The sequence below is a fragment of the Camellia sinensis genome, chromosome 5 (genome assembly GCF_055761805.1).
Source record: "Camellia sinensis isolate YWXY chromosome 5, ASM5576180v1, whole genome shotgun sequence".
Classification (NCBI taxonomy): Eukaryota; Viridiplantae; Streptophyta; class Magnoliopsida; order Ericales; family Theaceae; genus Camellia; species Camellia sinensis.
The window spans coordinates 29,928,547-29,949,071 of NC_138965.1; the positions used below are offsets into that span (position 1 = coordinate 29,928,547).

Here is a 20,525-nt window from a genome sequence, read left to right on the forward strand (position 1 = left end):
AGGTTGTGGTACTGAAAATTTTTCGATTGGTTCAAAAAATGGTCTAAGTTGTAAAAAGATTAATTTGAGCAAAATCAAATTTTATTAAAACTTTTCAAAACCATTTTCGATATGGATCAGAACTGGACACGCCTGAGATCTGTCACTGAGATGCACAACCCCGAACTCCAGCAACTGGAAAGTTGCCCCTAGTCTGAATAGCACTGTACCAGAGATCACAACCGAACTCTTGAATGCTGAATAGACAAAGATGACCAAACATGATCACATGGAAAAAGTTGATCGGGGAAGTGATTATGGCTGGACTTCAGGACGAAGTTGCCTACGTATCCCAAACATGGGAATCAAGCCTTACGCAGTTCGGCTTTGGTTCACTCGAGTATTAACTCTCTCCTTTTGCGCTCTATCTTTTGCCAAGGCCGCCCTTTCTAGGTTTTCAACCTTGCGAGCTCAGTTTTTATAATTTTAAATTTTCTGTGCTCTAACTTTTGCCTAGGTCACCCTTTTGGGTTTTTGGCCTAACGAGCCTCTCAAGGAAAATATTTCTTCAACTTGTCCATGTTGATCGGTTGGGAGAACTCTAGGCCATCTAGGTTCATCAGAATAACAGCTCCACCCGACCAGATAAACTTGATGATGTAAGGACCAGCCTAATTGGGTCTGAACTTGCCCCGAGGGTCGTGGATGGGAGCTCGGTTGTCTTCGAGCACCAAATCTCCTTCTTTCAAATTCCTGGACTTAACCTTCTTGTTGAAAGCCCTAGCAATTCGTCGTTGATAACCTTGAACATGGTACAGTGCTTTCAGTCTTCTCTCATCAAAGAGCATGAGTTCTTCGAACCTACTCTGCTGCCAATCTGCCTCAGCTATCTGACACTCAGCCAGTACCTGTAATGACGGAACTTCAATTTCGATAGGTAGAACGGCCTCCATCCCATAGACCAAGGAATACGGAGTCGCCCCCGTAGAAGTTCGAATTGAAGTCCGGTAGCCCCACAGAGCAAATGGCAGCTTATCTGGCCAGTCTCGGTAAGTTTCCACCATCTTCTGTAAAATACGCTTGACGTTCTTGTTGGCGGCCTCAACAACTCCGTTGGTTTGCGGCCGATATGTAAATGACTTGTGAAAAGCCACATTGTATTTTTCCAACAAGTCGATCACTTCATTTTTGAAGTGGGAACCATTATCCAAAATGATCTCGTTCGGGACCCCGTAGCGACAGATGATGTTGTTCCTAATGAACTTTGCAATGTGTAATGCTTTCAACACCACATAAGATTGGGCCTCAACCCATTTTGTGAAATAGTTTATCGCGACCAGAATGAACTCGTGCCCATTGGATCCCTTTGGAGTGACAGCCCCAATCACATCAATCCCCCAGACTGAAAACGGCCATGGAGAAGTCATGTTGTACAGCTTTGACGGCGGAATATTCATGCGGTTTGCATAGATCTGACATTTGTGGCATCGCCGGACAGAGCCTATACAATCCTCCTCCATGGTGGACCAATAGTAACCTTGTCTAAGGATCTTTCGGGCTAGAATCACCTCGTTCATATGCGCTCCGCACTTTCCTCCATGGATGGCTTCCATTAGGTGCTTGGACTCTTCGGTATCAACACACAACTTATGCATCCCGAGATGACCTCTCTTGTATAGCTTCTCTCCACAGATGATGGACTGAGCAGCCATTCTTCGAATCGCTCTTTTATCCTTGGCATTTGCCCCTGGTGGATACACCTCCTTTTCCAAGAAGTTCCAGACATCGTAATACCAGGGGTTCTTATCTTGAACCTCATTTATGGTAGCAATCAGCTCGTAGGCCGGCGCGAATTTCTGTTCGATGATGATCGGACGTATCCGGACTCCAAAAGGGATGTCTATCATAGAGGATAGAGTTGCTAATGAATCTGTGAACCTGTTGTTCTCTCTTAGTAGATGAGCGAAGTTCAGCTTCTCAAACCGAGGAATCAGTAAGTCCAAGGTCTGGTGGTATATTCTCATCTTTTCTTTGATTTTTCAATCTTCTTTTGCTTGAGAAACAACAAGGTTCGAGTCCCCGATGACATCCAACCGTTTTGCCCCTAGTTCCAGAGCTGCTTCTAGTCCAGCAATACACGCTTCATACTCTGCCTCATTGTTCGAGACTTTGAACCGGAGTTTGAATGCTAGAGGAATACGAGAATTATCGGGTGCTATCAGCAACACCTCTATCCCATACCCGTATTGGTTTGACGCTCCGTCAAAGTACATCGTCCAAAATTCTTCTTCGACATGCAGAATGGCCTCGTCTGGGAATAGGTACTCAACTGTTTCATCTCCTTCAACTGGGTGATCGGTTAGGAACTTCGTTACCGCTCTCCCCTTCACTGACTTGCGCGTCACATACTTCAGATCGAATTCGGAAAGCAGAAGCAACCAACGAGCTAACCTACCCGTAAGTGATGGTTTCTCGAAGAGATATTTGATGGGATCTAATCTTGAAACCGACATTACAGAGTGAGCTAACAGGTAGTGCCGCAGCTTCCTGGTAGCCCATACCAAGGCCAGACAAGCCTTCTCCAGCGGAGTGTAACGGGTCTCGTAATCCAGCATCTTCTTGCTCAGGTAGTAGATAGCTCTCTCCACTTTGTCCTCAGACTCCTGTGCAAGCATGCAGCCCATTGTAGTTTCAGTTACTGAAAGGTAAAAAATCAACGGTTTCCCCGGCTCAAGCGGTGACAACACGGGTGGGTTCTGTAAATATTGTTTGATCTGTTCAAAAGCAGCTTGGCATCGGCCGTCCCATTGGAATTTCTTTCCTTTCTTCAGGAGACCAAAGAGTGGTTCACAAGTCAAGGTTAATTTCGCAATAAACCGTCTTATGAATTGCACTTTACCCAGAAAGCCCCGCACCTCCTTTTCAGTCCTCGATGGTGGCATTTCTAAGATGGCCTTAATTTTGGAAGGGTCGACTTCGATACCTCTCTGTGTAATCAAGAACCCCAGCATTTTCCCTGCTGTAACACCAGACGTACATTTCTGAGGATTCAGTTGCAACCGAAATTCTCTGATCCTTTGGAAGAACTTTTACAAGGCGGTGTAGTGGCCTTCTCTTTCCTTGGACTTGATAATCATGTCGTCTACGTACACCTCAACCTCTTTGTGGATCATGTCGTGCAATATCGTGGTTGCTGCCCGTTGATATGTAGCTCCATCATTTTTTAACCCAAATGGCATCACCCTGTAACAATATGTCCCCCACGGGGTGGTGAAAACAGTCTTCTCTCGGTCTTCGGGTGCCATCAGAATCTGATTGTAGCCTGAAAATCCATCCATGAATTAAAACAATGCGTGCCCAGCAGTGAAGTATACTAATTCGTCGATATGCTGCAGAGGAAAGTCGTCCTTCAGACTGGCTTTATTCAAATCCCTGAAATCCATACATACCCGAATCCTACTGTCCTTCTTCGGCACCGGAACTATGTTGGCCAACCCAGTTGGGTATTCAGATACCAGCAGGAACCCTGTGTCGATTTGCTTGGTGACCTCTTCTTTGATCTTGAGAGCCCAATCCGGGCGAATTCTTCGGAGCTTCTGCTTAACAGGTTGGGCCTCTGGGTCAAGAGGGATCCGGTGCTGTACAATCTTAGGATCGATTCTAGGCATGTCTTCGTAGGGCCACGCGAAAACATCTTTGAAATCTTTTAGTAAAGCGACTAAGCTCTCGCACTCCTCCGAAGACAACGTGGACCCGATCTGGACCAGTCGCGGGTCCTTCTCAGTACCAACATTAACTGTAGTGATTTCATCAACCAGCGGTTTTACAAACCTCTCCTGCTCCTGATCTAGCAAATGTTTCAAAACCGGAGGAATTTCTTCTTCGTCATTTTCATCGAAGTTTTGAAAGTCTGAATTAATGCAATAAATCAAAGGCACAGAAAAATACTCAAAGGCCACAGCCATTCCATTCTCATTAATCACTTCCAAGTCGCCTGATTCCTCTGTTACAACAGACTCAAAGGAAAAAGAAAAAGATGACCTAGACAGGACTGTGACCCCCAGGAATACCGGACTCAGACTCAGACGAGCTGGAACCTGATTTTGACCCTACAGACTCGGTAGAATCAGATTCCGGCTCACTACCTGACCCGGTGCTGCTTGATAAGAATCATTCCTTGTACTGCCAGACGAGGGAGGGTGCGATGGACGCATCCAAAATGTTTGCAGATGGGTTTGCAGCCGCTTCATTCCCAATCATAGACACTGAGAGATCATCCCTCAAGCACTCATGCACGATCAAAGGATCTGATAGTAGACTAGCCAGTGCTACCCCTATTTCAAACTTGGTGCTCTCGGAATCCACTTCCTTACACTGCTTAACCTCAGCTGATGGGTCTGTCTGCTCCTCGGCAACATCATCCCCGGACAATTGTAAGTCGAAGAAGATCTCAAAACCCGGCAAGCGTCTCTTCTCGGCATTCAGCCATGGCTCTGGGAAGCTGCGGAATGGAAATCCCTCCCCCTCCCGAACAAACCGTCCGTTTAGAGTGTCTTGGATAGGCCGATGCATCAACTCAAAATGCTTCCCGGTCTACTTGGCTCTGGCTCTCCCAGCCATCTCCTTGCCTTTCCTCACCCAATCCTCTTTGGTGGGCAGATAACCCAAGCCAAAGGTATGCGGGTTCTGCAGCACTTTGGCCGATACTGCAATGCCTTTCCGGCCACTCTTCCCTAATCCCATCCCAGGGATATGTTGGAGCTTGTTCATGAAGTACACTGACTGTATGCTGACATACAACCCCTCATCAACAGCCAAGATACTTTGAATAACCCAGGCCTCGGCTAGGATAAATCCTGATAGGAACACATCCTCCGTGCCATGCTCGATTTCCAAAACCAGTGTAGACACCTCTGGCGGCGGATGGATTGACGAATTTCCAAAAACTATAGCCACGCCCTTCCCATGGGGGTATTTCAACATCTGATACAGGGTGGAAGAAACCGCCTTTACCTGGTGCAGCCACGGCTGCCCCAAGAGTAGATTAAAGGTTACGGGAACGTCCAAGACATGAAAGTCAATCTCGTGATGTCCTGGACCAACCTTGGTTTGAATCTGCACAGTCCCCATCACTTCTCTGCTAGTATTGTCATAAGCCCTTATCACCTGGGCAGTTGGCACAAAGTCTGCGGGCTTCAACCTGATTGCATATGTCGTCTTCGATGGACACACGTTAATAGCGGATCCCGTGTCAACAAGAACTACCGGTACCCACTTGTCTCTACACTCCACAGAGATGTAGAGCGGTTTGTTATGGTTTGTGCCCTCAGGTGGCAGTTCCTTGTCAGAAAAGGTCAACGTCGGGGAAGCACCTCCTGGAAAAACCAATCCTACCAACTGCTCAAGCGTGGTATCTATTGAAAGTTTGGCCTTGTCCATAGCAGAAAGGACAGCTTGTCTATGTACTCTTGAAGCCATAAGCAGTCCCCAGATGGAGATGTCTGCCTGTATCTTCTTCAGCTGTTTCAGCACAGCCTCCTCTTCGAGTAATTTTTCCTTCTGCCTGTCTGCCTCCTTGTCCTTTCCAGACACTTCTGGTTGATCTAAGTGTGGGGGCTTGAAATACCGCTCGCTCCTAGTCATGTGATCAACTTCGCCAATGTACCAGGTATCATCCGGCTGGTTACTCTCCCAGTCTTCATCGGTGTGGGCAAGACATAAATCATCATCTTTGTAGCGACCCTAATTTTCTTATGTCATTTATTTATTATTATGATTATTATTATCTTATTTTATTTTTGACTTTATTATTTGTCTGGTCACATAAAAATTTAATGTGGTATTTAATGAATTTAATGTGGTAATTAATAAATTTATTGTGTTATTCAATTAATCCACATATATATATATATATATATATATATTTATATTTATATTTATATTTGTTATAAAAAAAAGAGATGTTATATATATATATATATATATATTTAATCTTATATTTATATATATTACAATTCTATGTAGTATATAATATAATATATTATAATATTCATATTAGATTAGGATAGGAAATTAGGTTATTGTATATATATATATATATATATATATATATATATATATATTATATAAGTAGTCAAAGTAGGTTTTATTCTCTTTTGGTGAAAAGTTTCCCATCAGCAGTCGTGGGCGTGAGAGAGAGAGAGAGATTAATCAAAGAAAATTTCGAGAAAGCAGAGGGACGGCGGCAGTGGAGAGAGAGGAAAAAAAATTATTAGGGTTTTGTTTTGGTGGCTCTATTAGTTTTTCAAATACTTTCTTGATCTTTAAAAAATATTGTGAGTATAAAACCCACTCCCCTTGATTTATATTTAATTCTTTGTTTTTATTTATTTATTTAATATTAGTTTGATTTTGTATTTACATAAAGATGATAGATTGATTTTAATTATTGTGACTAGTGGTGTATGTAAAGTTTAGGGTTTTTAGATGATTGATTAATTTTAATTATTTTGATTAGTTGTTTATGTAAGGTTTAGGGTTTATAGATGATTGATTGATTTTAATTATTTTGATTAGTTGTTTATGTAAGGTTTAGGATTTTTAGATGATTGATTGATTTTAATTATTTTGATTAGTTGTATATGCAAGGTTTAGGGTTTTTATATGGATTGATTTTATGATTGTAATCACACTCATGATTATATAAAATTAAAATAAACTTAGAATCCATATATATTGGTTAGAGGGTGGATTGATCCGTTGTTTTTATTTGTTTATTTTTATTTGATGTTGGATTGATTTTGTATTTGCTTGTAGATGATGGATTTATTTTAATTATTTTGATTAGTTGTGTATGACATGTTTAGGATTTTTTTATATGGATTTATTTTATGGTTGTAATTACACTCATGATCATATGAAATTAAAATTAATTAAGAACCTATAGATAAATTCTTTATACTCCACAATGACTCCATGGATTGTTGTTTTATTTGAGTGATGGTGAGAAAGAGTGTATAAAAAAAAAGTGAGGATTATGAGATTTATTTGAATGCCTTAGGCTCGGCATTGTTATGTTTATTCTCATGTGTGAGATGTTGTGTATATATATTGTTGCCTCGTTCTCATCAGTAGACGAGTGCTTTGATTTGCGTGCGTACGTATATGCTAACCATCCAGGGAGTGTGAGTCAAACTCGGGACGATATCCCCGTGCAAGTTTGGCTTCGGAGCGGTGTTAGGTATACGGGAGACACATGGGATATATGTGTAGGCCGGAAGGGGAGGGCCGAAGTGGTGGAGTTAAGGTACAAAAATTTAATTATGTGTTTATTGATTTGTACATCTTGAAAAATAGTAATCGACCTCAATAAATTATGAAATTTGAGGAGAGGCATGTATACGTGATTTTCGACAACTTTTATGTTGTAGCTTTTTATTAAAAAGATCGATTATAACTTATAATCGGATGACCTTGGTTGTTGTCAGTTTGATTCATTTTGGTAATGCAGATTTTATAGGCTGTTTTAACCCATAAAACGAGCTCATTTTTATTGGTTTCGCGTAAACTGAAGTAAAACATTATTTTGCACACTTTTTGTGTTTTGAACTTTTTCGGAAAAAAAATCATCTTAGGACACTTTTTGTTCGTTTTCTGCTTCAGATTTTTTTGATTGAATTCCGTTTAGATTTTTCTATCAAGATTTTCTCTCCACCTGTTTAGTTTCTGTTAAATTCGTTCGCGATGTCTTTTAGGAAATTTGATTTTGTACAACTTTCGTTCTTTAAGTTTTGATTAATTCTAATTATTTAAGTATGAAACGATACATTTATATACTTTTTCAGCAAGTTACTTATGATTAAATTATACTAACCTTATTTGTTTTGCAGGATGGTGGGTCTTACTAACTTTTCATGCATGGCTGACCCACCATACTTTTATTTCTATTTTGTTTATTTTATAATCAATTTATATTTCGTTGTGTATGGACAAGAAACTAAATGCCACCGTATCTCGGGAAACTACCCATTCGTCTCGGTACGGTTGGAACTACTTGTCTTGTCCCGTAATAAGAATTTAATATATTTTTGTTTGTGTCTGGTGGATACGTGGGTGTTAGATCTTGTACTCATACCAGTATACCCGTATACTGACCCGTTTTGTCTCTTGGCAACTCGGGTGCGTTCTGTTTGAGCGCAGCTGAGCTTCCTTTGCAGGATTAGTTGAGGCTACGGTGGTGACGAGAAGTAACTAAAGTTTTTTTGGGCATATCTCTAGGATTTCTTTTTTTTTTTTTTTTTTTTTTGAGTTTAGGGTTGTTAGTAGTTTATGTATTTATTATTATTATTATTATTTTTTTATGACTTTAGTATTGGAATAATTTGGCATGGTTTGTAACCGTACTTTAGTTAAGTTGTTTTGACTAGTTGTTGCTACCTTAATGTTGAGGTATTTGTTAGTTATGAATTTATGGTGGATGGTTTGGTTAGCGTTTTAATTTTTTTTTTTTTGTTTCACCCCTAAGATTTGGATGATGGAATATTATTGGGGTTAATCCTAATTTAATATTTAATTGTCTAAATTTTGGGGCGTGACAATCTTCCCACCACATGCCATCGGCAGCCGACAAACACCTGTCCGGCTCCGTTACAACTATTTCAGTGCCCACAACACCTTCTGTTCCTATGCCACAGCACGCTCTGTTCCTGTGCACACAGCACGTTCTGTCCCCGCAAGGGCCTTGGCCTTTCTGGCCCTCTCAGAATCCTCGATCCTTTCTCGCTCAGACTGCTTCAGCGCAGCTTGCTGTTCAACATCTCCTATATTCAAATTGCCCAGATCCAAAGCGAAATTCTTGGCACCGGCGCTCTCCGGCGATGCATCCAAATTCTCGGCCCTTCCGGCCACAGTTGATGTCCCCGTCCCTGATGAACCCTGTTCTAGCTGAGGTTGTTCAACAACATCCGGCTGGTCGTCAAGCCACTCAGTAGACTCCACTGCCCTATCCAAACCAAACCAGTTGACTGTCACGTCTCCCGGATGTTGCTCGTTGAAAAACTAAAGGTTAGCAATGTCTTCTTCTAGTTCTGCCAAGTCATCTAGCCCCTGATTAAGTCCATCCTCCCGCACTACACAAATCTCTGCCTCCACTGGTAATTCCACATTCGGCCTAGCCTGGCCTGCTGATGTAATGTAACCGCTCGGGTTGTACATGAAGCTTGCAGACCTCTCAGGCTCTGTATTTGCATTCTCATCTGCCTCTGCAGTCGACCCACTTCTATCTTCGATAGCTACCACCACTGTTTCAGGTTGGGTTTGGGAGATGTCCACGCACAAGTCAGTGCTGTCAGGAATGAACACCTCCGGCTTGGGTAGGTGAGAAGGGGTGATATATATACTGGAGCCGTATGACACAACCCCTGTTTGGATCAAATTGATGCGTTTGGGAGGTGGAGCTTGGTTATGTGGTGGGAGAGGGTTGGTTGTGACGTTCAGTTTCTCCGGAGGCACGATCACCCTATTGTCAACGAGATCCTAAATCTCGTGCCACAATCTATAGCACTAGTCGGTGTCATGACCATGTTGTTGGTAAAACGCGCAGTATTTAGCTAGGTTGTAGCAGGGGGGAAGTTTTTCTGGCAATGGCCGCGGCTCTAGGGGCTTCAAGTGCCCTTTCCTGATCAAAACCCCCAGAGCCTTGGACAAAGGCGTGTATAGTGGGGTAAAGGTTCTTTGGCCTCTGGGTGGAAACTTGATTGTTTGTGAACTACTTCCGGACGCACCGATGAATGGTGTAGCTGAAAGGGTTCTTAGGTGGTGGTGGTGGTAACCATACTCACATCTGAAGCTCTGGCAGCTCCAGCACTACTTGTGCCTGCATTCGTACTGCGGTTGAATGCCCTTATGGGCTATTCTCTCTCATGATCAATGAGGCCTTGCTTCATAGCGTCCTCAATCTGCACCCCTATCTCATGTAAATCTGCAAAGGTGGGGAGGGGGAGAACGATCATCTTCTGCATAAGCCTGGGCTGGAGGTTGCGCACAACCATTCGAATCTGATCTTTGTCAACAGGCCTGATGGTCATCATCGAGGCCTTGGCCCTCCACCAGGTCACAAAATCGGAGAAGCTCTCCTTCGGCTCTTGTCTCGTTGCCTCAAGATCATGAGTTGTGACCTCAATCTGAGTATTATAGGAGTATTGAGCCATAAAGGCCTCAGCCATCTCATCCCAGTTCCTCTTAATAGAGTCTTCCAGTTTTGCATACCAAATAGCCGCTACACCTGACAGGGTCCAGCCAAATAAAGAAAGTTTCTGCAATCTAGAGAGGCCCATCGGCCTTAGTATGTCCGAGAACAGCCGCAAATGCACCATAGGATCTCCAAACCTGTTGAAACGGTCTATGTACGGCATTTTAAATCGGTCCGGCAGCGTCACAGCCAAGTCGGTGTATCCGTCCTCAATATCCGAAATGGACTTCACACCTTGGGATTTCTTGAACAGCTTTTCAAGCTTGCTCACTTTTAACGTTGTGGGGTCCACCTCGAACTCAAAGGGAGAATCCGGTAGGTTGGTAGGTGTTTTGGATAGCTGGGGTAGGATTAGGAGCGGAGCCAGCCTTGTCGGAACGTCCGTATCTTCCTGGACATTTGGTGTCTCCCCAGGTATTGGAACTCTTGGTGGGGGAAGAACTTGGTGTGAAGCAGATGCTCCGGTTTGCTGTTGTAACCTGGCAATTAACTTTGCCTGTTGGGCCATGACCTCGGCCTGTTGTTTGGCAAATTCTGCTTGACGGGCAGCGTCCTGTTGCTTGGTTCTCATACTTTCTTGGAGCTGACGCATCATCCCCTCTATACCTGCCATGTTATGCTAATCTAGCTGAATAACTGGTATATCTATCCCTGAAATGGAAACTGAGACCTCAGCCTGACTATTCACTAGTGGGGTAGACCACTGATCTGACGACCGCTATACCGACACACTGCGTCCTCTTGACCTCCATCTAGTAGCCGGGGGTAAAGAAATGAACACTGCTTGTCCGTCTATCAGATCCCTAGATCGATTAAGTCTACAACCTCTAACCCAGAGTGCTCAGGGGATATCTGCCTGGTCGGAATCAATGGTGCTAAACTACCTTGCAAAAAGATAAATAAAGCATAATAAGGAAATAATGAACAGAAAAACAGACAGCATAACAGCTTAAAGAAAGACAACACACAGTTGGCAAACATAAGCTAAATGGACTATTCTCAACCACTGATCACTGTTCCCAAATCACCCCCCCCAAAAAAAAATCTGAATCTGATACCCGCAGATATAACTGATTCTCAAAGTATTGATGCTGATGCCCGCAGGCCTAATACCCAAACTTGCAGAATGATACGTGCATACTTGTAGAGGCCAACTCTAAAAACACATAACAAGCAAGTGAGAGCCAAAACACCCCTATGTTTGGGTAGGGTTTCCCTGTCCTATTGTCAGGAGCTAGGGTTCACTACGCACACAACAGCTTTGAAACAACCTACAATCAGGTAAGCAACCTGTCCTAGTTTGGAATAGTCACTATGGATTCCGATATGCACTAGGTCGAATGGTCAAAAAGGGTGCCTCGGTGAAAATCGAGGTTTGTGTTTCCGTCATGGCAGAGCCCGCAACCGGTCAGCCTTATGGCACGCTTCTCAAAACAAGCCTCTGGCAAACCGTTCAGGAACAGCATACGGCAAACACGGTATCCTAGGCGCACTAATGCAAATGCAATGCAAAGAAACACATAAGTGTAGGCAAAACAAGATATCATGAGTTCGAGTCAAGGTCTCTAAATCCCTAGCCGAGTCGCTAGAAACTGTAGACGTGCCCCGAACGTCCCGGTCTCGGCGCGCGAAATGGCGCGAAATCCCGTTTTGTTCATTGGGCTACTACAATTCGGACTCAAATGTCACGGTTCTTAATCTGATCTCGCAATGTGCAATGTGAGATTGATAAATCACCAAAGAGTCCAAATCTGACAAATCGTTTTGAAAAACTGATTTTTGTAAAAAAGTACCAAACATGGACTACTTTGCCAGATACAGAGTCGCCACCTAAATATTTTATTTTTGGAGAAATTTAGGAAACCCTGACTCGTTGCCTAAAGCCACGTGTCCATCATCACCAAAGTTGCCTCAGCTCGGGAACTTGGGTATGATTGGGGAAGGTCATCTATGAGCACCCCCGCTCGCCCGATCAAAGATCGGCCTTTACTAACATGATATCTTGTTTTTTTGAAAACACATGCGTTCTTATTCCGGTTATTAGCCTATAATTACTATGTGATGTGCACAACACATAAGTATAGACTAGATCGCTTAAGTTGGAACAAAACATCTCATGTTTGTTTGAAAATGGTTTAAAGGTGCTACTCGCAAGTAGGCTAAGACGTGAATTTTGCCACCCTTTAAAAAACATGATTTTGCCACAATCAAGTGGGCTTAAAACTCGCATTTCAATGAATTGTTCCAATTCAAGTAATCTATCATTCACCCACAGGCATTCAGACAGTTGATCATATAAGTAGTTAGCCTCATGGTAAGCATCCAGTCATGTTAACACTCACACACGTGCAAGATGCTAAAACATAAAAGCTTACCTAGTACTCCGAGCCAAAACAAAAACTAGTTAGTAATCAATGCATGATCCTAGCTATGTTAAGATGCCTAATGCAACACATGCAAAATGCAACTAGAAATAGGCTCGGCTATCTAAGAATGGCATGTGAAATGTGACAACTCGATACACGTATTCAAGTTGGAATTGAAATACCATGCGGCTAGTATGATGTGCCGAGCCCGGTGCATGCAATATAGATGAATGATGCAGACATGCGAGCATAAGGATGCTAATTGAAACATGACCTAAAACTAACCATTGAAAGCAAGTAAGTAAAAGGGAGAAAGACGTGGGGTTGGAAGACATTCACACACTCACGCACACTTATTACAAAATTCGCCCTCTCGACGGAGGGTCCGAATAAATAATACAAATCAACTAATTAATTAACTACCCTAGCTAATTAATTATTACATAACTCTTAACTAATTAAGCAGATCAATTAAGTTACAAAATAGACTAAGTATGAAAGCTAAAGAGGCTGCCACAGCTCTGCCTCAGAATGATTGAATGATGCATGCTCGATCGCCTCGCTCGGAAACCCGTTGCCATGCCACTTGTTGCCTCTGTTTGCACTGTTTTGCACCTTTGAAAACTGCACAAGTCCCAAGGATGCTTCCGAACCACTCCCTGAGCACTGTGAGATGTCACCGGCCAAGGTATAGGAACACCAGCCATGTGGAATTGGTCACCGACCATTTGTGAGGATATCGACCAACAATGTTTAGTCGATCGGCACTGAAGATGGCCAACCGGCCATATCTTCCTGCAGAATGCTGTTTTGCTGCAGCAGAGAACAAACAAAGCATGGCAATGCATTTTCAACGCAATGTGTACACAAACACTCTCCCTATCATGTCATGAACTCAAGGGAGTATGGTTCTCGACCCTCGGACCATCAATCGCACATTTCAATGCATGATGGCCAAAGGAGCCAAGTGTGCAAATCAATGTGGAATGAATACACAAAACACATGAACGCCTATAACTCTATCATGCTTGATCAAGAGCGTCGGTGACCGAGGATTGAGGCACGTTTCGTCACTCCAAGTACGACTGTCCCTCGGTCCTCGTGTTTGGTTTGACACCCCAAACCAAACATAATGCAATGTATGCAACAATGGAAAAGCTATGTAATGCATCATAAGCATGCCAAATGCAATATGACTCAAACATGTACACAAGGCTAAAGTAACAAGCTTGCCAAATGCAATGCGACCTAAACAAGCATGTGACAAAATGCAAGCTAGCAAGCATGCAAAATGCAACCATAATCCTACAATCATGCATGGCATGCAAAGATGGACAAACATGCAAGCATGATGTAGAGTAGCAACTTTGAACAACATGGCAAATGGACTTAAACTAAAGATGGACAGACCTCAGCCATGCCCAAAATCAGTGGCCAAAATGCCAAGAAATGATGGAAATGGAGCATGAAAAATGCATGGCAAACATGCATGCCAATTGGCCCAAGGACTAGAGCATAAAGATGCAACACTTAAGCACACCTAAAGAGTGACAAGCAAGGATGTATGACAATACTACATGCTCTGAAATGATGTGAGGAGTGATGCCAAATCAACCAATCAAAGCATGTATGACATGCAAGAAAGCTCAAAGCTTAAAGTTAACCAAGGAGCTTGTACTAAGGCCACATGAAACAAGCTCCGAAGAGCCAAGGACAACCAAAACAGTCCTAGGTTATGCTAAAGGGAGTCTAAAACATGCAAGGGCCAAAGCTAAAACAAGCCAAAATGAAGGGCCGAAGGCAAGATGCAAGTAAGGCCAACAAAGGGGATTACACTACACCCATTATAACCAAACATGGCATGACTTAACCAACGAAAAATAGAGATATGGCATGTCAAAATAGGCCCCAAAACCCACTTAGATGGCATCCCACTACAAAAAAAAACATTTTTGGCGACATTTTTTAGCAACCAAATTGAATTTAGATGCCAATTGTATGTTTTTGGCGACAATATACGTGTTGGTCGCCAAAAAATACACCGTTAGCAACAAATATCTCAATTCGTCGCCAAAAATGGTTGGCGCCAATTTAATTTTGTGCGCGGGAGCGCTACAAAAGTTTTGGCGACGAAATTAATATATGGTGACGAAAATGTTTGTCGCCAATTTGGATTTTTTGGCGACGGAATTAAAATAGTCGCTGAAAGGTGAATGATACATAATGATTTTCGTCGCCAATAAATTTCTTGTCAAAACGACGTCGTTTTGAATCTGTCTTTTTTTTTTTTTTTTTTTAATGACCGAATAAACAAGATTGACCTAAAATGAAAATGAGTCTTCTTCGTCTTCTCATTCCACAACCTGAAACAGCACAATAGAAGACAAAGAGGTATGTCTTCTCTCCCTCTTCTTCGTCTCTCTTTCCCTCTCCCTCTCCTTCTCCCTCTCACTCTCACTCTCTCACACTCTCTCATCTTCCTCTCTTTCTTCTTTCTCATTAATTTCATTCTCTTGTTCGGCATTGCAGAACACAACACAATCAATGGGACTGATTTTTCCCTCACACTCTCTCATCTTTCTCTTTTTCTTCTTTGTCGTCAATCTAATTTTTCAGACTGATATTCTGATTTTTCGGACTAATATTGTGATTTTCAGACTGATATTGTGATTTTCGGACTGATATTGTGATTTTCGGACTGATTTTGGAACTGATTTTTGGGACTGGTATATTCTGAATTTCGGACTGATTTTGGAACTGATTTTGTATTTTTTGGGGACTGATATTATAATTTTGGGTATGGATCATCTGGTTTAGAGGGTATAATAGTTTTAGGCTCTGAATCTGAATGTGTAGGAGGATAGGGTTGAGAGTTGAGTTAAGTTTCCTAGTCAGAGTTGAGTTTCCTTTGAACCCTGATATTATAATTTTGAGTTTCCTAGTCAGGAGGATAGGATTCAGTTGCTTAATTATTTTGCTAGCTAGGTCCAAATGAACCTTGGTAATACTTGTATGATTATATCAGTTTCTCACTTTCTCCAGCTTGTTCTGTTTGCAGATTCTCAATTTAAATAATCTCCTTTTGCTTTTTGGACCAAAGTCACTTCTACTCACTTTTCTGTCTATTAAATTTTACATGTTTCCTTATGCAGAATCTATTCCAATCATGATCCACATAGATTAGGCGAATGGCTGTATTTTCTGTACCATGCAGATGGCATTTTGTGTGCTAAAACATGTGCAGGCTCCTATTAACTAGTTGAGGAAGACTCTTTTCTTTTTCTTTTTCTTTTTTGTTGTTAAGTTTTTCTTATCGAGGTTATGAATAAATTATACATTTCTCATGATGATTCCAAAGCTGTATTACCTCATTATTAAAGGAAATTTTGGATTTGGAGATCATTCCAAGTTTTGAAATGTGGGTTTAATTTCAAGTCACTGATGCAAATTCTTCAAGTTGAGGGTTAGAGTTTGCTGTGGATTTTCAACTTTTCTTTTATGTTAGTTTTTGTGATGGACAATCTCGTTGGTCAAATATATATATATATATATATATATATATATATATATTCGTTTTATATATGTGTTATGAGGGTTTAAATGTGAATTTAACTTGAGTTGTACACAATTGTCCAATATTTTGAATCTTGATTTGAGTATTTTTTTTTTTTTTGTCACTTCATTGTTAAAGTTGATTAATTGCTTGAGCGATTTTTAGTGTGTTTGAATGGTGAAATTGGTTCATCCAGTATTTATGTTTACATTTTGATTTTTTAAAAAACATGTTTTACCATTCAAATGGTAGATGAGCGATTGGCATATATGTGAGTACGGTCTTTAGTCGCACCGCTCGAGCGAGAGTGAGCACTCGAGCAATCTTTCCAGCTTCTTTTAGTATAAAGTGTGATATTTGTAATTTTTAGGATTTAATCTGTTCATATTCTTAGAGAGGAAGAAGAAATAAAGGGTATGTTTGGTTTGGTTTGGTTTGGTTTGGTTTTTGAAAAGTAGTTTTTTAAAATTGTTTTGGGGAGGGAGTTAAGAAATTTTTTTGATTTGTTTGGTTCTGTATTTTGAAAGTAATTTTGGAGTTTGGGAGTTTAGAATGATTTGATATTTTGTTATAATTGAGTAGATATGTGTGAGAGATAAAAAGTGATTGATTAAGAGAAAGTGATTTTGGAAAATTTACAAACCAAACAAATTTTTTTGAAATTTTTTCTCAAAATCACTCTACAAATCCAAATCAAACATACCCAAAGTTTTCTATATTTGAGTGTGTTTATATATGAGTTTTGTTGATGCATAAAAGGAGATTGATTGATCAATGAATTATCTATTGACAAACATTAAGGGTTAGTTTTATTTTTTTATTCACAAAAGAGATAGGTATTAATTAGTGGATTTTCAGAAAACTTGAATCTAAAGTTTTGGTAGATTTTGAAATGATTTATCATTGTGGATTTGACATCGACGTTTTGAATTTAACATTAGGTAAAGCAATTTTGAGGTGAATATGGCGATGGATGAGGCATATCGAGTTCGGTTCAATTCTGCCTTCGCTAGGTAATTAAGGATTCTAGTGTATAATTCTTTCTTTATCTTCTTAGTAGATTATTTTCTGGTTTTAATTTGTGATTTTTTTATCAGAATTGGAAATGTCCAATTGTGATTTTTTCCATATTAAATATTGCATTGATTTGTTGTTGATTATTTAATTAGGATTATTATTTATTATTTAAAATTAAATCATAATCATAAATTAATACCTTAGGAGTTTTTAGATTTTTTATTTTAGAATATCCTGTCACTGTGTGATGAGGAACCTAATGAGGTTTGGTTTGAGAATATGTTATTTTAATATTTAATTTTTTATGAAAACATATATAAAAAAATAGAAAAAGTGATGTGATAGTGACTCTTTAATTTTTTAATTAAAATATATAGTTGACAAATAAGACCCGAGTATGTGACTCATAATGGCTCAGTAGCGGTGAGCATCTAATTAATTACTACTCTGTCAATCCCTCAACCACTAGCCCTTTAATGTAATCATTGTAAACTACTGAATAATAATTTTTATGCTACAATGGTTGGTCTCAGTTTGGGAATGGGAGTGTTGCTCGATGATGAATGTGAGAAATGGTTTAGAACTCTATGATACTATTGAATAATTTGTGGATGGCTTGAATTTATTGAAAAAGCCTTGTAGCCATTTCGTAAAAGGTGCTATGCTTCAAGAATTGATGCAGCCAAGAACTATCTGTGCATTTCCTTTCTTGCCTTTACTATGGCTGAACATTCTCATATTTATGAAGACTTTCTGGATTTATGGCCACAAAATACAGCTGAGATGTCTTTTCTTCCAAATTCTTCCAGTGAACTTTCACATTTTTTCACTCAGTCTAGGACTGCTGATTTGGTAGATCTAATTTTATGCAAGGGTTGAAGAATGAAACCTATATGCATAATTGATATCATAGTATTATCTATACAGAGATTTTACAAATAGGGTTGAGCAACGTCTTGTATGAGAGTAGACTAGGCTATTTTTATATTGTTAACTCTTTTTTCATCATGAAATCTAAGTGATATGCACCTTATCGAACCAAACAACAAATTCGGTTTTCCAAATAAAAAGCAATTGGATTCGCAACACGTGAAATTCTAACACTACACGCTTCAAATGTTCCTAACTGAAACCATGAGAAAGATAACAAAGTCCTGTCTTGGGGAGGCCATCTTTTGGTGTCTAGACTTCAAGGTTGATTATGGTGTAAAAACTACCTAGACTTTGATAGCACCACTTCCCTCACCATAAACTTCATTAGCTAGCATAGAGCCAACACTAGGGTGGATCCTCCAAGCATTATTCCTCTGTTTCTTTCATAGTACAATCCTTGCACACGAATCATCGTGCAACTGATGAATTTCATTGGTCGAAAATCAATCACTGATTCAAAAAGAGAATTTATTTTTCCTACTAGAAGCACCTAGTATCCATCCGTTGAACAGTGCTTAGGTGCTCTGTTGTTGACAGCTTCCCTCCTTGAGACTTTACATCAGAAGTCATGCAAGTACGTATTTTCCGACAATATTCAAAGCCTACAACTATAAATGCTATATCAAAGAATAACCACATATGGTTCATGTATCTGTTGTTCTTGTTGCAATGGCTTTTACAGAGGAACATATTATTTGTTAAGCTGTGTGGATTATACAATTATTCTCTTAGTCAGCTATGTAATTATGCCCACCAGGCACATGTTTTAGCTAATGATTCTTTGTTTCTTGTTGGGTATTTAACTGAATTTTTCTTGCAATATTGTTTAATCAATGAACTTTATCAGATTCAAGAATAATTTCTCAGAGACTTGGCTATTCTGAAATGGAATACAGGGGTGAGTTTGTGTGTCTCAGGGAGAGAGTACACAAGTATATTGTTACCTTTCAATATGGATATACTTTTGGGAAATGACTTGGGGTCCATACACAACAATATACATAATTTTTTATAAGCAAATATAAGCAATGCATTATATTTGTATATATTACTTAATCTCATCTGATATCAATGCCTCAAAGCACTGAATGCCATTTGAATTATTACCTTCGCAGTTCAAGTCTATTGCTTTTGGACCTGAATCAAAGTCGGTCAGATCAAAGGTCTCCATTAATCCAAACCTTGTCAATTGGTCACCAGTTTTGTGTGTGTTTACCAGATGGTTGTTCTGCCCAATCACCATCAGAAATGGTGCTCTCACTTTTCTTCCTTCCGCTTATTTGATTGCTTGGTACACCCTTTTCCTTCGGCCTTGGATCCATATCCGTTAGTGGCAGTACAACCAAATTGGCATCTCCTCCACTCTCGTGCTTGGATTTCTTCTCTTCCTTTTGCCCCGAGCTCTCAGATGATGTGAAGGAGCTTTCCAGTGAACATCTTGTGCCTCCCATTGGATTCTTTTCCGAATATTTTGAGCTCGAGCATCTAATATCTTTTTGTACCGATAACGAAGAACTCAGGAATCCATTGTCAACCATTGAAACCAACTGCTATAATTCAGCTTTGGCAAGTTCCATTCCAACTGAAGAAGAATCATTTCAGTACTTGGAATGGCTTCATCCAGAAACACCACTATTACTAATATTGGTATTCCTTTTCTTTTCCTTTGTGCTTTCCTTGCCCAAGTTGGCCTCTGTTATTCTGCTAAGGTGTGGATATAGATATGATATTTTCACTCAACTTCTTCGTTTTTGTTTTTTTGTTTTCGGATTTATGTTACTGGGTTAAGCTTTGTCTTGTGTGCAGGTCTGTGTGGTCTATATGGGAAGCAGAGATGGTCATGACCCAGATGAGATTTTGATGCAGAACCACCAATTCCTCACTGATTTTCATGGTGGAAGGTCCACCCAATGTTCCTTTTTTCTCTTTATTTTCTTTTTTTTTTTAACTATACACCACCATGTTTTCACACTCCTTTTTTTTGTTTGTTTGTGGTTTGATATTATTGTTGTGTTCCTCTTCTTGTTCTTATTGAGGATTGTTTGGTTGTGCTGATTGAATCATTCAATTGGTGACACAGTGTTGAACAAGCCAGGGCATCTCATGTCTACAGTTACAGACATGGTTTCAGAGGCTTTGCAGCCAAGTTGACAGAGGACCAAGCTTCTAAAATTGCCAATATGTCAATATAATAGTAGTATTTACTATTTTCTTTACCATTTCTCATCATAATTGATTGATTTATATCCATGGCTCTGAAAAATCAATGTCATGGTTTTAAAAATTGAAACACAGAAGAAGTGGTTGGATCATACTATGAGTCTCCCTAGTTGTGATTGGATCTCCGGTTAGAAAATTAGAAGGAAAATTGTAAAACACAAGACTTAAAAGGCCCGTTCGGGGGCTGAAATTGCGAAATGACCACCAA

At 40.3% G+C, this 20,525-nt stretch overlaps 1 protein-coding gene across 1 annotated transcript; it reads left to right on the forward strand.

Annotated features, from left to right (window-relative positions):
- The first annotated feature begins 19,660 nt into the window (after positions 1 to 19,660).
- LOC145790063 (subtilisin-like protease SBT3.3) lies at positions 19,661 to 20,304 on the forward strand. The gene is made up of 3 exons (XM_082867925.1): positions 19,661 to 19,806; positions 19,904 to 19,998; positions 20,178 to 20,304. Exons 1-3 carry the CDS (start codon positions 19,708 to 19,710, stop codon positions 20,287 to 20,289), a joined length of 306 nt encoding a protein of 101 aa, XP_082724051.1. The 5' UTR covers positions 19,661 to 19,707; the 3' UTR covers positions 20,290 to 20,304.
- Positions 20,305 to 20,525: the final 221 nt, after the last annotated feature.

Coding starts and splice junctions, on each gene's coding strand:
- LOC145790063 (XM_082867925.1), top strand. CDS start 19,708: ATGGCTTCATCCAGAAACACCACTATTACTAATATTGGTATTCCTTTT. Junction 19,807..19,903: donor GCCTCTGTTATTCTGCTAAG/GTGTGGATATAG, acceptor TCTTGTGTGCAG/GTCTGTGTGGTCTATATGGG. Junction 19,999..20,177: donor ACTGATTTTCATGGTGGAAG/GTCCACCCAATG, acceptor TTGGTGACACAG/TGTTGAACAAGCCAGGGCAT.